This window comes from Schistocerca serialis, chromosome 5 (genome assembly GCF_023864345.2).
Source record: "Schistocerca serialis cubense isolate TAMUIC-IGC-003099 chromosome 5, iqSchSeri2.2, whole genome shotgun sequence".
Taxonomy (NCBI): domain Eukaryota; kingdom Metazoa; phylum Arthropoda; class Insecta; order Orthoptera; family Acrididae; genus Schistocerca; species Schistocerca serialis.
The window spans coordinates 264,870,925-264,883,860 of record NC_064642.1 but is presented as its reverse complement, the minus strand read 5'-3'; the positions used below and the strand labels follow the sequence as shown (position 1 = coordinate 264,883,860).

Sequence of the window (12,936 nt, the reverse complement as noted above, 5' to 3'; positions counted from 1 at the left end):
CAATGACATCAGCCCTCCCACAATCTAGGTGTCCACATTAATTGACACTGACTCCTGGGACATTGAGATATGCCACACCCTTTCATTCACCAGGGGGGAGGGATGGGGTGTATGCTTTGTCAGGACCATTCGCACTCTTGCAAAGTAACCAGTGTCAAGCAGGTGGCCACACAGCAAAGCTGAAAGGAACACTACAGCAGGCAAATGTGTCCACTGGGCCAGCAGGTGGCATCGTGATCACCACAAAAGATCACTGGCCCCATGGACCTACTTGTCTCTGCGGCAGGGTCACATGGCCTCAAACAGATCTGGCTGTATTCTGGCACCTTCATGGTATTTAGGCTGGCATCCAGACTGTACCATTGTACCATGCAGTTCATTCCTAATGAGCTCTCTGGTCCATAGGCTGACCACAGTAGTGGTTCATCAATCACAGTCTTGCTAAGGAACCAGCAGGTTCTTCAGTTCCTTATTTCAGCCAGGAATCTCCTCTACATGAGGCAACCAGTGCTGTCACCAGGCTTGGCAAGATGTGATCTCTGTGCCAGGGACATGTGTGGACTATGGTACTGGTGGTCATAATATCTTCACCAGGGACATGTGTGGACTATGGTACTGGCCGTCATAATGCTTGGTGTCATTAACTTTTTCATTCCAAAGTGAATTCAGGAATAAACTTTGACACTTCTTGGATCATCAGTAACAAACAGTTACTGTGCCATTCAAGTCCAACTCTCTGACTTAACCACATACTGTCAATGTAAAACCTTATTCCAAGGAGGAGATCTGAATTCAGGGAAAGCGGAAAGCCATCATCCACTAAGTCAAAATACAGACGAAATTGTGTGTTGACTGATCATGACATATGGTCATTGATAAGAGCTGTGATGAAAAAGAAGAGGACAACGGCTGCAAAAGTCGTTGTAGAACTGAATGTCACACTCACAAAACCTATCAGCACCAAAACAACATGAAGAGAGCTCCATAAGCATGGAATTGCAGGGTGAGCTAGACTTTCAAAACCACACAACAGTGATGCAAATCTCCATAACAGGAATACATGGTACTGAAGCGACAAAACCTGGGCTATGGAAAGTGTCATTTGGGTGAATGTGCCAAGGATTATGTGACCATTTTTTGCTGATCAAGTCGATCCTGTGGTACAATGTTTGTTCCCCAATGATGACCCTGTGTTCCAAGATGACAGGGCACCTGATCACACAACGTGTGTTACCCAGGCATTGTTTTGTGAGCGTGAGGATGAGCTGCCACATCTCCCCTGGTCACCAAAGTCACCATATCTCAATGTTAGTCAGCCTTCGTGGTCTACTTGGAAGTGATGGGTGCATAATCACTATCCATCTGCATCATTGTTACTTGAATTTGCCACTATTTTTCAGGAAGAATGGTGTAAGATACCATACAAAACCTGTATTTATCTGTTACAACATGACTAGAATGCCAACAGGTTTCCGACACCATATTTGGCATGGTAAAGTCTTGTGTTTTTGGTGTTCCCATATTTTTGTCCAACCCCTGTATTTGCTGTTTGTTAGAGAAGATAAAGTTAAAGAATATGAACAATAATCCAGTGAAATCATTATAGACCTGTAAGTAGAAAGGACAGTCTTCTACAGAACAAATTGTTGTAGGGAAGAATCTTTTCAATTGCATTGAATTAAGGAATATTAAAAACATTCATTGTGAGGTGAAATAATGTATCTTTGAGAAGGAAATGACAAATATCTCCCAATATAAGAAAAGAAATCTCAGTGTTTTAGTTGGCAGGAAATGCACACAATAAACACATAAATTACTTAAGTTTTTCTGATAACAAGTTGTAAAATTCTAGCAAAAGTTCTCCAAAGCTAAAAATCAATCTTATGATTTAGTCACTGAAGTAGAAGACTTTAGTTACTGAAGTAGAAGAGTATGGGAGCTATAGAAATCAATACACATGTTAATGATTTATTTCATCGTGTCCTATAACTTGTATTTAACAAAGTAGCCTGGAATTTAAAAAAAAAAATTGAAGTTAATCCTGTAGTCAGTTTAATAATGAATAAACATATTGTTGCTATACAATTTAACAATTAACTCGAATAACATGAATATAACACAACTGTCCAGAAAAATGTATGTTTTATTTCTCTCTGATCTGCTGTGTAAATAAAACAGTGTGAAATACTTAGGGTTGTTTGACATGGTTTTGGAATGTCACTGCCAATGAAGGACTGGTATACAGGTTCAGGTCTTAAGCAAACACACAATTTCTGCTTTTTACAAACGTTCATCGTGGCATATATACTACTAAAGAGCAAAAATGTGTCAACTTAGTAAAATTCCTAAGGCTACGATTAAGTTGATCTCTCTGTTACAGCCTTTCAGCCAAGAACTTGGAAGAATATCCAAGGTTTGTAAGATATAGAGAGGAAGCTTTGAGATGGTCCATGAGATGTGCTCACACACTAAAATCGGCAGTACACTGCCTGTGACAGAGAAAATAACATCACTGAATCTCAGTGTTGTGCACCGTGTTAACTTAAAACAAATTTTCATTCTGCTGAGTGTGTAACTTTCTTAGGCCACAATGCTAGAATACTTTGGCTCCCTTAACTGTAGTCATTATTGGGGGTTAGTATCAACTCTATGCAACTGAATAATGTAGCCTATTTTTATTTAATTTGGATATCTGCCTTTAGAGACAAATTTATGAGGCTGCAGGTGGTGTACAATTCAGCTGCTGTTTTAGGTAAATATAAAAAGCTATTTAGCGGTTGTGGTGTAGTACATAATCTTATATAACTAGTCACACTTGAACCACATACAAGTATGGCTTTGTCAGGTATCAAGGAACACTTTGATGTATGTTTTGATTATGCTAACTAATTATAGCTTCATCCAGATAACAAATCTTTGTCAACCTCACTCTCAAAACTTATATTTTATCTCTACTATTATTTCACTTTGCTCAAATGAAGTTTATATTTACAGTCTTCAGTTACATCATCATACAACTTTCTGACATCACCACACTAAATAAGAAAGTAGCTCTTTTAATCTCTGCAATAACAAAAGTTTTTGATTCTGTGATAAATATTATTATTACAATATACTTTATCAATTGTCTTCAATTGATCATTGGTATTAACAACATTATATTTACTACAAAACAGTTTCACTCTGTACAAGACACTTCTCTCCTGATTATATGGAGACAATCAACAAAAATTGTATTATAGAACACATTCCCACTTTCCTTTCACAGATCTGTCTTGCCGGCTGCATAAACACAACTCTCTTACTTCTTTATACTCTGCTGGACAGAAGTGATGGAATTGCCACTACAAAGTAAGTCACTACAAAGATATTTTGCCCTTTGGAACAATCTGTCCATCTAATTAACTACTTACAACTCTTCAGTGATTTGAAAGTAGGTGTTTGTGAAACTCAACAGAATTATCTCATTTATGACACAGGATGAAAATGAGATGTGAGCATTTTTATACACTAATAATATGGTATCTCGGTTTCTCAGTTAAACTGACTGATGATGTCAAAGATTTGAGAGACACGCATTAAAAGTGTGGCTACAAAATGATTCATGGAGCAAATAGATACATTGTACAGCAAGAAGAGACATTTACAAAGGAAATTAAGGAAACAAGGAAACTCACCTGTAAACTTGTGTAACTGGAGAAAGTCCTCTTCATCCCAAAACGAAACTTGTCATGATCATTCACATGGCGATGCCTTAGCAGCAGCGCACGCATCACAGTTGGCTTATCCTCTGCTTCTATCAGTTCATCAATCACCATTTGTTCAACAACTCTGTAAGCTACTCCAGGGAGATCTCTCTCCTCAAGATCAAGTAGCACAACACCTGTGGAATGATAAATAGATGTGGCAGTCTTGTCCATCACCGTTCTTAATGCAAGCATGGCTTATCCTCTGCTTCTCTCAGTTCATCAAGCACTTCACATGTTCAACATTTGCCATCCACTTTTGGAGTATTTCCTGACATTTGTGACATCACGTGTCTTATATTAAATTACTTGTCTCAGCTTCATCTACTTCACTTCAGAGGTGTTTAAATGTTAAAAATTACTTGTCTTGGCTTCATCTACTTCACTTCAGAGGTGTTTAAACATTAATAAGAATCACCCTGTATATTTTTAACATTCAGTATAATACTGAGATACATCACACATTTTTGTACACCAAACAATGGAAAGTCCAGGATGAAATAACAACAGTATTATGAAAAGGATAGATTTCCACCCAGCAAACAGAGGAGATGCTGAGTCGCAGACAGGCACAAAGAAAAGACTGCAATATCATTAAGCTTTCACTCAAAACACCTTCTTTGGAAATACAGACATACATTCACACAAGCACAACTCACATATACGTGACCACAGACTTTGGTTGCTGTGGCCAGACTGTGGACAGCAACAGTCTTTTTTCAAAAAGGATGGAATGGATGAAGTATGATGGAGTAGGGCCAATAGTGTCAGGTAAAACCAACTAAAATTCATGTGAAAACACAGTGACATAAAAGAGGAAAATAAATAAATAGATGATAATAGTGGGATGCAGGTCAGTGGGTGGATATATATGAAAAGGGGAGCAGGGGCAGCAGATGTAAATGGATTGGATAAGGTTAGTGTGTGGTGCTACAATAAGGGAAGAGAGAGAGAGAGAGAGAGAGAGAGAGAGAGAGAGAGAGAGAGAGAGAGAGAGAGAGGAGAGAGGTTGATAAGGTCGAGATTCAACAAGTTTTCATGGCCATGGATGGTACAGAAAATAACGAGTGAAGGTGGGGGCAGCAGATGTAAATGGACTGGATAAGGTTAGTGTGTGGTGCTACAATAAGGGAAGAGAGAGAGAGAGAGAGAGAGAGAGAGAGAGAGAGAGGAGAGGTTGATAAGGTCGAGATTCAACAAGTTTTCATGGTCATGGAAGGTACAGAAAATAACGAGTGAAGGTATGTGACAGTGAGGGAGGAAGTGTGATCAATCTGAAAGTCTAGATTCAACAATTCTGTGTGGCACTGGAAGGTATGGAAAATAACAAGCAAAAATACATGACAGTAAGGGACAAAGTGTGATGAATATGAAGGCCAAGAACAATTATATCAGTGGAAATAATGTAGGATATGAGATGCTGCACCAGTTTGGAAGGTGACAGATAAAACACAGAAAAGAAGAGAAAGAAAAGGACAGACACAGAAGCGAGTAATGCTTTAGAGAATAGCAACAAAGGAAAGCAGCACTGATTTGGAGGATGGAAGAAAATCTGTGGAGCAAAATCAAACAATGGAAAGTCCAGGACAGAACAACAAAAATATTATGACAATACAATAACAAATCCTGTGTTCAAACTGTCAAACATTTGTAACTTTTAATTATAAATTAAAAATGCATCATTTAAACAATACTGTGAAATGCGCTAATTTTTGTATGTTATTTATACTGCTGTGGCAGCACCCACCATGGGAGTATAGGTTTAGCCATGGTTAGGCAGGTAGTCTGTATAGGTTGTTGCCAGAAATATGTAAAATAATATTTTTCTTTGTCTGATGAAATTCGGAGCAATACATGAAAAGTGACTTAAAATGGCGTTTGAATTCATTACCATTACTAATATTCAGGCAGAGCTACCCTTTTCATTTTTTTAAGATAATTTTTTGCAATCATTACAATGTTTATTATTTCATGAATTTTGAATGGAAAATCTTACAAGTGATCATGTGTATGTGAGCTGTGCTTGTGTGAATGTGTTTGTGTTTCCCATTCTCAAAGAAGGTCTTTTGGCTGAGTGCTTAAATTTTGTTGTGCCTGTCTGCAACTCTGTGTCTCCTCTATATGATGAGTAGTGACCTGTCCTTTCTGTATTTTTTTTATGTAATCAATTTTTGTATAAAAGTATAAGTCAGCTTTTGACACCATTTACAACAAGAATTTGAGTTGTACAAAACTCATGTTTTCATTGCAGCTGTATTTGTAGAAATGTAATAAAATGCATCATTTGGCTCAATAATGAATTGCTCAAGATAATAAAATTACCTTGTAGAAAAAGAAGGGAAACTATCTGTCTTTGAAGAACAGCCCTAATGTTGAAACTGTACCTTATTAAAAGGAATATTGTAGATTTTTGTAGAAAGTAATCCAAAAAGCAGATTACACACTTTATGAGAAGAGCACAGCCACAAAGGTAATAAAATAAAGATAATGTGGAATACAACACAGAAGCTGGGTGGCAGAATTAGAGATGAATAGGAGCAGTGATCATTTGGTAGCAGATGTCCATAAGTTTGTAGTGTTTCACAGCTCTTTAATAGGCACTTTATATTGGTAACCCATAAGACAACATTGACAGGCTCAGTAAATGTTGTCCTGGAATACCTGAGACCAAACTTCACAAAAAACTTTAGTGACATTAATATGGTCTTCACTACACCACAAGAACTAATGACTACCACAAAATCTTAGCTATAAATTTTAAAAAATGTTGCGGTTACAATAAAATATCATTAACATTATTCAAGAGAGTTGTTCTGAGTTTACTAGCTTCTTAGGTTATTTTTGTAAACTTTCATTTATCAATCAAATTTTCAGAATGGGTGCAGTATATGAATAAGGAAATCCCCTCAAACCTACAGCCAGTTTCACTTCTGCCAGCATTCTTAAAACTTTAGAAAAGTTAATACATATACATCTTCTTAGCCATCTGGCTACAGATAACAAATTGTTGAAATCACAATTTGGATTTCTAAACAGTTCTGGTACTCATGAAACTATTTACATATACACTGAAAGAGTACTTAATTGGCTACACAATACAATACCAGATGCTAGTATATTCTTTGATGTAGAAAATGCACTGAACTGAGTATACTGCAACATACTTTTAAGTAAACTAGAATGTTACAGTATCTCATGAAATTCTGTGAAATTATTGAAGTCATACTCATGTAAAAGAAGACAAAGGGTGTCAATATATAAAAGTCCTATACTACAGTCTCCATCTGAATGGTATCAAATTACAAGTAACATTCCACAAGGTTCAAGCTTGCAGCCCTTTTCTTCCTTGTATGTATTAGTGACCATTCAACAGGAATATCACCAGGTACTAAGTTTGTTTTATTTGCATATGGTACTAACATTGTGATAAATAGCAAATCAAATGTAGTTTTAAAAATAGCTCTCCATACTAGTCTAGCTTGTGTAAGCCTCTTCATCTTTTTATCTTTTTTTCTGGTGCCATGTACTCCTGAGTATTTCCCAATGGAGATTGGAGTGGGTGACTGTATTACCTCTGGAATATTTCACTGAAGTGTACACCATCATCATTAAATTGTACAGCAGAGTTGCAATCGGGAAACAGTTAAGAACCTACATATAAGGTATGTTCAAAAAATTCTGGACCTTTGCCCACGAAATTTTTCTACATTTACCTTTTACTTATTCTGCATGGTATCCTTCAACCTCCACAATTGATACACTGCTCCCAATGCTATTTCCATTTCCAGAAGCAGTCTTGGTATGCCTCTTGCTGGATCGCGTGAAGCACTGTCTGTCTTTTATCTCCCAACCCATTGTGAAGACAGAACCATGGTCTCAACATCATAACCATAGACCCATGCGTCATCACCAGGCATGATTCTCTTAAGGAACATCCCAATCTCATTTATGTGATCCAGAAGCTCACAGATTGTGTGGCCAAGGTCTTTCTGGTCTTGACTCATGAGCCGTGGGGCAAACTTGGCAACAACACAATGCATTATAAATGTTGTGTCAGGATTTCATGACATGAAACAACTGAAATGTCGGTTAGTCTTCAACTGCATGCACAATTTCGTTGACATTACAGACATGAGCATTGTCGGTAGGTGTCGAAGGGCATCCTGAATGAGGGTAATCTTTATCTTCTGTCCTGCCATTTTTAAACTGTGTGAACTATTCATAATAGCAAGTACAGCTTAAGCACTCATCTCCATAGGCTTCTTGGATCATTCGGTGTGTCTCTATAAAGATTTTCTTGAGTTTCATGCAAAATGTAATGCAAGTGCTTAGCTCCTGTCACAAAATTCGCAAACTATGTGACACTATGTTCTACTCAATACAGCACTGAACATTAACTAACAGACATACAACAACGAAACTTCCAGCAGTTACACATAAAACACAGATGTGAGCAGGATGCCAACTGCAATTCGCTCCGACACACCACTGGTGCAAAATTATGAATATTCTGGAATTTTTTGAGCAGACCTCATACAAATGATTTGAAGTAAATTATTCTCTTCTTTTGTACCTAACATGATTTCCATTTATCTAAGTTCCTTCTATACCAATCATATTTACAGAAGGAGATGATCTGATTCTTAAGTAAAGCACTGTATATATTTTTTGTACTTATAAATTCATTAATTCATTTACACACCATGCCTCACAAATTGCAACAAAGAAAAGAGGATTCAGTAACATGCAACAAGTCAAGTTATGTATTTTTGTAAGCTCCTGTCACCAGTGTAAGTTTAAATAAATCATTCTGGGGATTAGCTACATCATTATGAGATGCTAAAACAAGTTATACATTAACAGGCAGAAGCAACCACTGCTGGCTACTTCTGAAAAGTATACTAACAACAAATTATTATAAGCGGTAATCTGCTAAAACTGATAATTATGGTAACTACTTCTAGATTACCTTACATATGTTTGAAGAAAAACAGCTTCTTTGGGGGTGGGGGTGGGGGTGGGGGGGGAGGGGGAACAACACTTCCTCTTTCTATATCATTTAGCTGTTGTTGTTCTCAGAACTTCAAGCAGAGTGTTTACGTAACTTCTCTGAAAACTACCAAGCGAGGTGGCGCAGTGGTAGCACACTGGACTCGTATTCAGGAGGACGACGGTTCAATCCCACGTCCGGCCATCCTGATTTAGGTTTTCCGTGATTTCCCTAAATCGCTCCAGGCAAATGCTGGGATGGTTCCTTTGAAAGGGCATGGCCGACTTCCTTCCCCATCCTTCCCTAATCCGATGAGACCGATGACCTTGCTGTTTGGTCTCTTCCCCCAAACAATTCAATCCTTCCTCGTAATCTCCACTTCACTCCACTCCACTCTCTGAAAACTACCTACAACAGGTAGTTCAGAACCCCACTGATGATAGAAATATATTAAATCCAATAGCAACAAATAGACCTGAACTATTTGAGGATGTCTATGTCAAAACTAGTGTCAGTGATCATGACACAGTTGTGGCAAATCTGATTACAAAAGTACAAAGCACAACTAAAACAAGCAGAAAGATAAATATGTTTAGTTAACTAGATAAAAATGCAGTGGAGTCATATCCCAATGAGGAACTTGAAATTTTCAGCGCGGGACAGGAACATATAGAAGACCTATGGCTCAAGTTTAAAAGAATAGTTGACCCTGCACTGTATAAAATGTACCCAGTACAACAATTCGTAATAGAAGGGACCATCCATGGTATAGAGTCACTGTAAAGAAACTTCTAAAGAAACAGGGACTATTGTATAACAGGTATAAAACAAAGCATAGGTCTAAAGATAGAGAGATAATGAATGAAATGCATCCAGCTGTCAAGGGAGCAATGCATTAAGCCTTCAATAAGCACCAGAGCAAAATGTTGTCAAAAACTCTTTCACAAAACCCAGTGTATGAGTACAGGTTGTAGACAAAGGGTTGACAATATATGGAAGTTTGGGTCTGTTTGTGAGTAGTGCTCAGATAGCCTAATGGTAAGGCGACCACACACAATAAGCAAGAAATTCTGGTTTGAGTATCGGTCCAGCACAAATTTTCGTTGCTGTCCTTTCATTATGCAGCTGCTGGTGGTCCATATTAGCAATTGCGAATACATTTCAAAGAAATTCAGGTCATATGTAAAGGCTGGCAGCAAAATTAGTGTCCAGTCACTCGAGAACAAGACAGTAACTGAAATTGAGGGTAGTAAACCAAAAGCTGGAATTCTGAACCCTACTTTCAAATGTTCTTTAACAAAGGGACCCAAGAGAATTGTCTCAATTCAATCCTTTTACCACTGAAAATATGAGTGAAATGTGTGTTAGTGTTGTCAAAAAACAGCTGAAATCTTCAAAATTGAACAAAGCATCATGGCCTGATGGGATTCTATACTGAATTTGCAGCTGAGTTAGGTCCTCTTTTAATTACAATCTATCTGAGATCCCTTAAACAAAAACCCTTACCCATTACTTGGAGGAAAGCACAGGTTACACCCATTTATGAGAAGAGTAGTAGAAGTGATCCACAAAACTGCCCTCTAGTATGCTTGACACCGAAAGCTCTGGATCAAGGCAGTCATTCCAAACAGCATTTGACTCAGTACCAAACCTACGCATGTTATCGAAAGTACAATCATGTAGGATATCAAGTGAAATTTGTCACTGGATTGAGGATTTTTTGGTAGGGATTATGCAGAATATTATTTTGTACAGAAAGTCATTGACAGCTGTAGAAATAACTTGAGGTGTGCCCCAGGGAAGTGTGTTGAAGATACTGTTGTTCATGATGTATAATGCAGACATTATTAATAGTAACCTCACACTTCTTGCAAATGATGCAGTTATCTATAATGACATACTGTCTGAAAGAAGCTGCATAAATATTCAATCAGATCTTGATAAGATTTCAAAGTAGTGCAAAGATTGGCAACTTACTTAAAATGTTCAGAAATGTAAAACTGTCCATTGTCGACAATTAAAATGCAGAGTATCCTGTGACTCTAATATCAGTGTAGGTAAAGCAGGCGGCAAACTTTAGTTTACTGGTAGAATACTGGAGAAGTCCAATCAGTCTACAAAGGAGATTACTTAAAAAATCACTCTTGCAAGCCACTCTAGAATATTGTTCAAGTGTGTGAAACCCATACCAAACACAACTAACAGGAGATATTGAATGTGTACAGAGAAGGGCAGTATGAAATCACGTTTGTTTGTCCGTCCCTGGTAGCTGAGTGATCAGCATGACAGGCTGTCAATCCTGAGGGCCCGGGTTCGATTCCTGGCTGGGTCGGAGATTTTCTCCACTCAGGGACTGGATGTTGTGTTGTCCTAATCATCATCATTTCATCCCCATCATCATGCAAGTCACTGAAGCGGCGTCAAATCGAAAGACTTGCACCAGTCGGGCGGTCTACCCGACGGGAGGCCCTCGTCACACGCCATTTTTTTACTGGTAGAATACTGGAGAAGTCCAATCAGTCTACAAAGGAGATTGCTTAAAGAATCACTCTTGCAAGCCATTCTAGAATATTGCTCAAGTGTGTGGAACCCATACCAAACACGGTTAACAGGAGATATTGAATGTGTACAGAGAAGGGCAGTATGGAATCACATGTTTGTTTGTCCGCCCCCGGTAGCTGAGTGGTCAATTTGCTGCTCGGCCACCGAGCTGGACGGACATGTGGCAGCAGCACTAGGAGGGCTGGCGTAAACAGCGGCTGTGTGGCTGTTACGAAGGTCAGTAGAGCGCTTTGTTTACTTTGCATCTTTCAGTGATTTAAAATGACAAAATGAACAAACTTCCTGGCAGATTAAAACTGTGTGCCCAACTGGCAGAAGTAAAGCTGTGAGTACCGGGCATGAGTCGTGCTTCGGTAGCTCAGATGGTAGAGCACTTGCCCACGAAAGGCAAAGGTCCCGAGTTCGAGTCTCGGTCGGGCACATAGTTTTAATCTGCCAGACGTTTCATATCAGCGCACACTCCGCTGCAGAGTGAAAATCTCATTCTGGAAAATGAACAAAATTAACTGTGAAAGAAGAGATACAGTTAGATTCACTTCTGATTGGACCTGTAAAAGACCAAAGGCTTTTAAGATCAAAGAGTGGCTTTCAGTAACAGTTAAGATCACAGGAGACGAAATTATTGGCGTTCATCTTTCTTTTGTTTCCAATTCTGTCTTTTTGAAATTGATTTCCTCTAATTTGTGCTCCTCGATAGTTGACAAGTGTGGTAACAAAATTAAATTTAATCATGCAGGCAGAACCGTTAGTGACATTCTTGTTTCCCATGCTGGGCTAGGCATTCGAACAGTGAGAGTTTTCGAACTGCCGTTCGAGGTCACTGCCGGAACAATCAATGCTGCTCTTCAGCCCTATGGTAGGGTTATATCTAATATTGCAGAAAAATGGTCGGAGCAATATATGTTTCCGGTTTTGAATGGAGTTAGACAGATTAAGATTGAGCTCTTACGACATATCCCTTCTTACTTGAATATCTGTGGCCATCGCGCTCTCATAATTTATGATGGGCAGCCACGGACTTGTGCGTTATGTAACACCACAGGGCACGTCAGTAGTGAGTACAGTAGAAGGCATGTTCCTCAGTTACCAACTAACGAGGCGGCTGCCCCGAGACAAGTTGTTAGCATGCAAGAGACGTATGCTGCCGCGGCAGCTAGCCGGACCCCCTATCAACAGAATATGGCCAAGCAGGTGGGACCTTCCGATGTACACACGGAAATGGGAAGCATCGCAGAGTTGACTAACAATGACAATCAGAATCTGGCCAGTAATGACATCACTGAGGGCGCACCACGCTTGCCCTCTGAGTCGGACAACTCTTCCAACAAGCGACAAGCTTCATCGATAATACCTGATGTAGACATGGTAGAGTACGAAACGGTAGTTAGACATGAAAGGGCCAACATTCCAGAGGGAACTATAGTGGATGGACATAAAGAGGAAGTGATGCAACAAATAACTGACAACCACACAGATGACAGGCCACCACAGACAGGTTTAGGAAATGTCAAAGGAAAAGGGGGGGGGCGCAAGAAGACGAACCAATGACGCCACCCATCTCACGTGTCGTAGAAACAGCAGCAATTGCCGGCACCGAAATTAACGGAGCTCAAAAATCTTCCGCTACGAAGGCGGGAC

At 39.0% G+C, this 12,936-nt stretch overlaps 1 protein-coding gene across 4 annotated transcripts in view; it reads right to left on the bottom strand.

Annotated features, from left to right (window-relative positions):
• LOC126480907 (band 3 anion transport protein) overlaps positions 1-12,936 on the bottom strand; it is a 603,907-nt gene that overhangs the window by 146,165 nt on the left and 444,806 nt on the right. For all 4 annotated transcript variants that reach the window (XM_050104308.1, XM_050104310.1, XM_050104309.1 and 1 more), the window contains one exon: positions 3,678-3,883. In XM_050104308.1, coding sequence (XP_049960265.1) covers positions 3,678-3,883 — 206 coding nt within the window. The remainder of the gene's footprint in view (positions 1-3,677; positions 3,884-12,936) is intronic.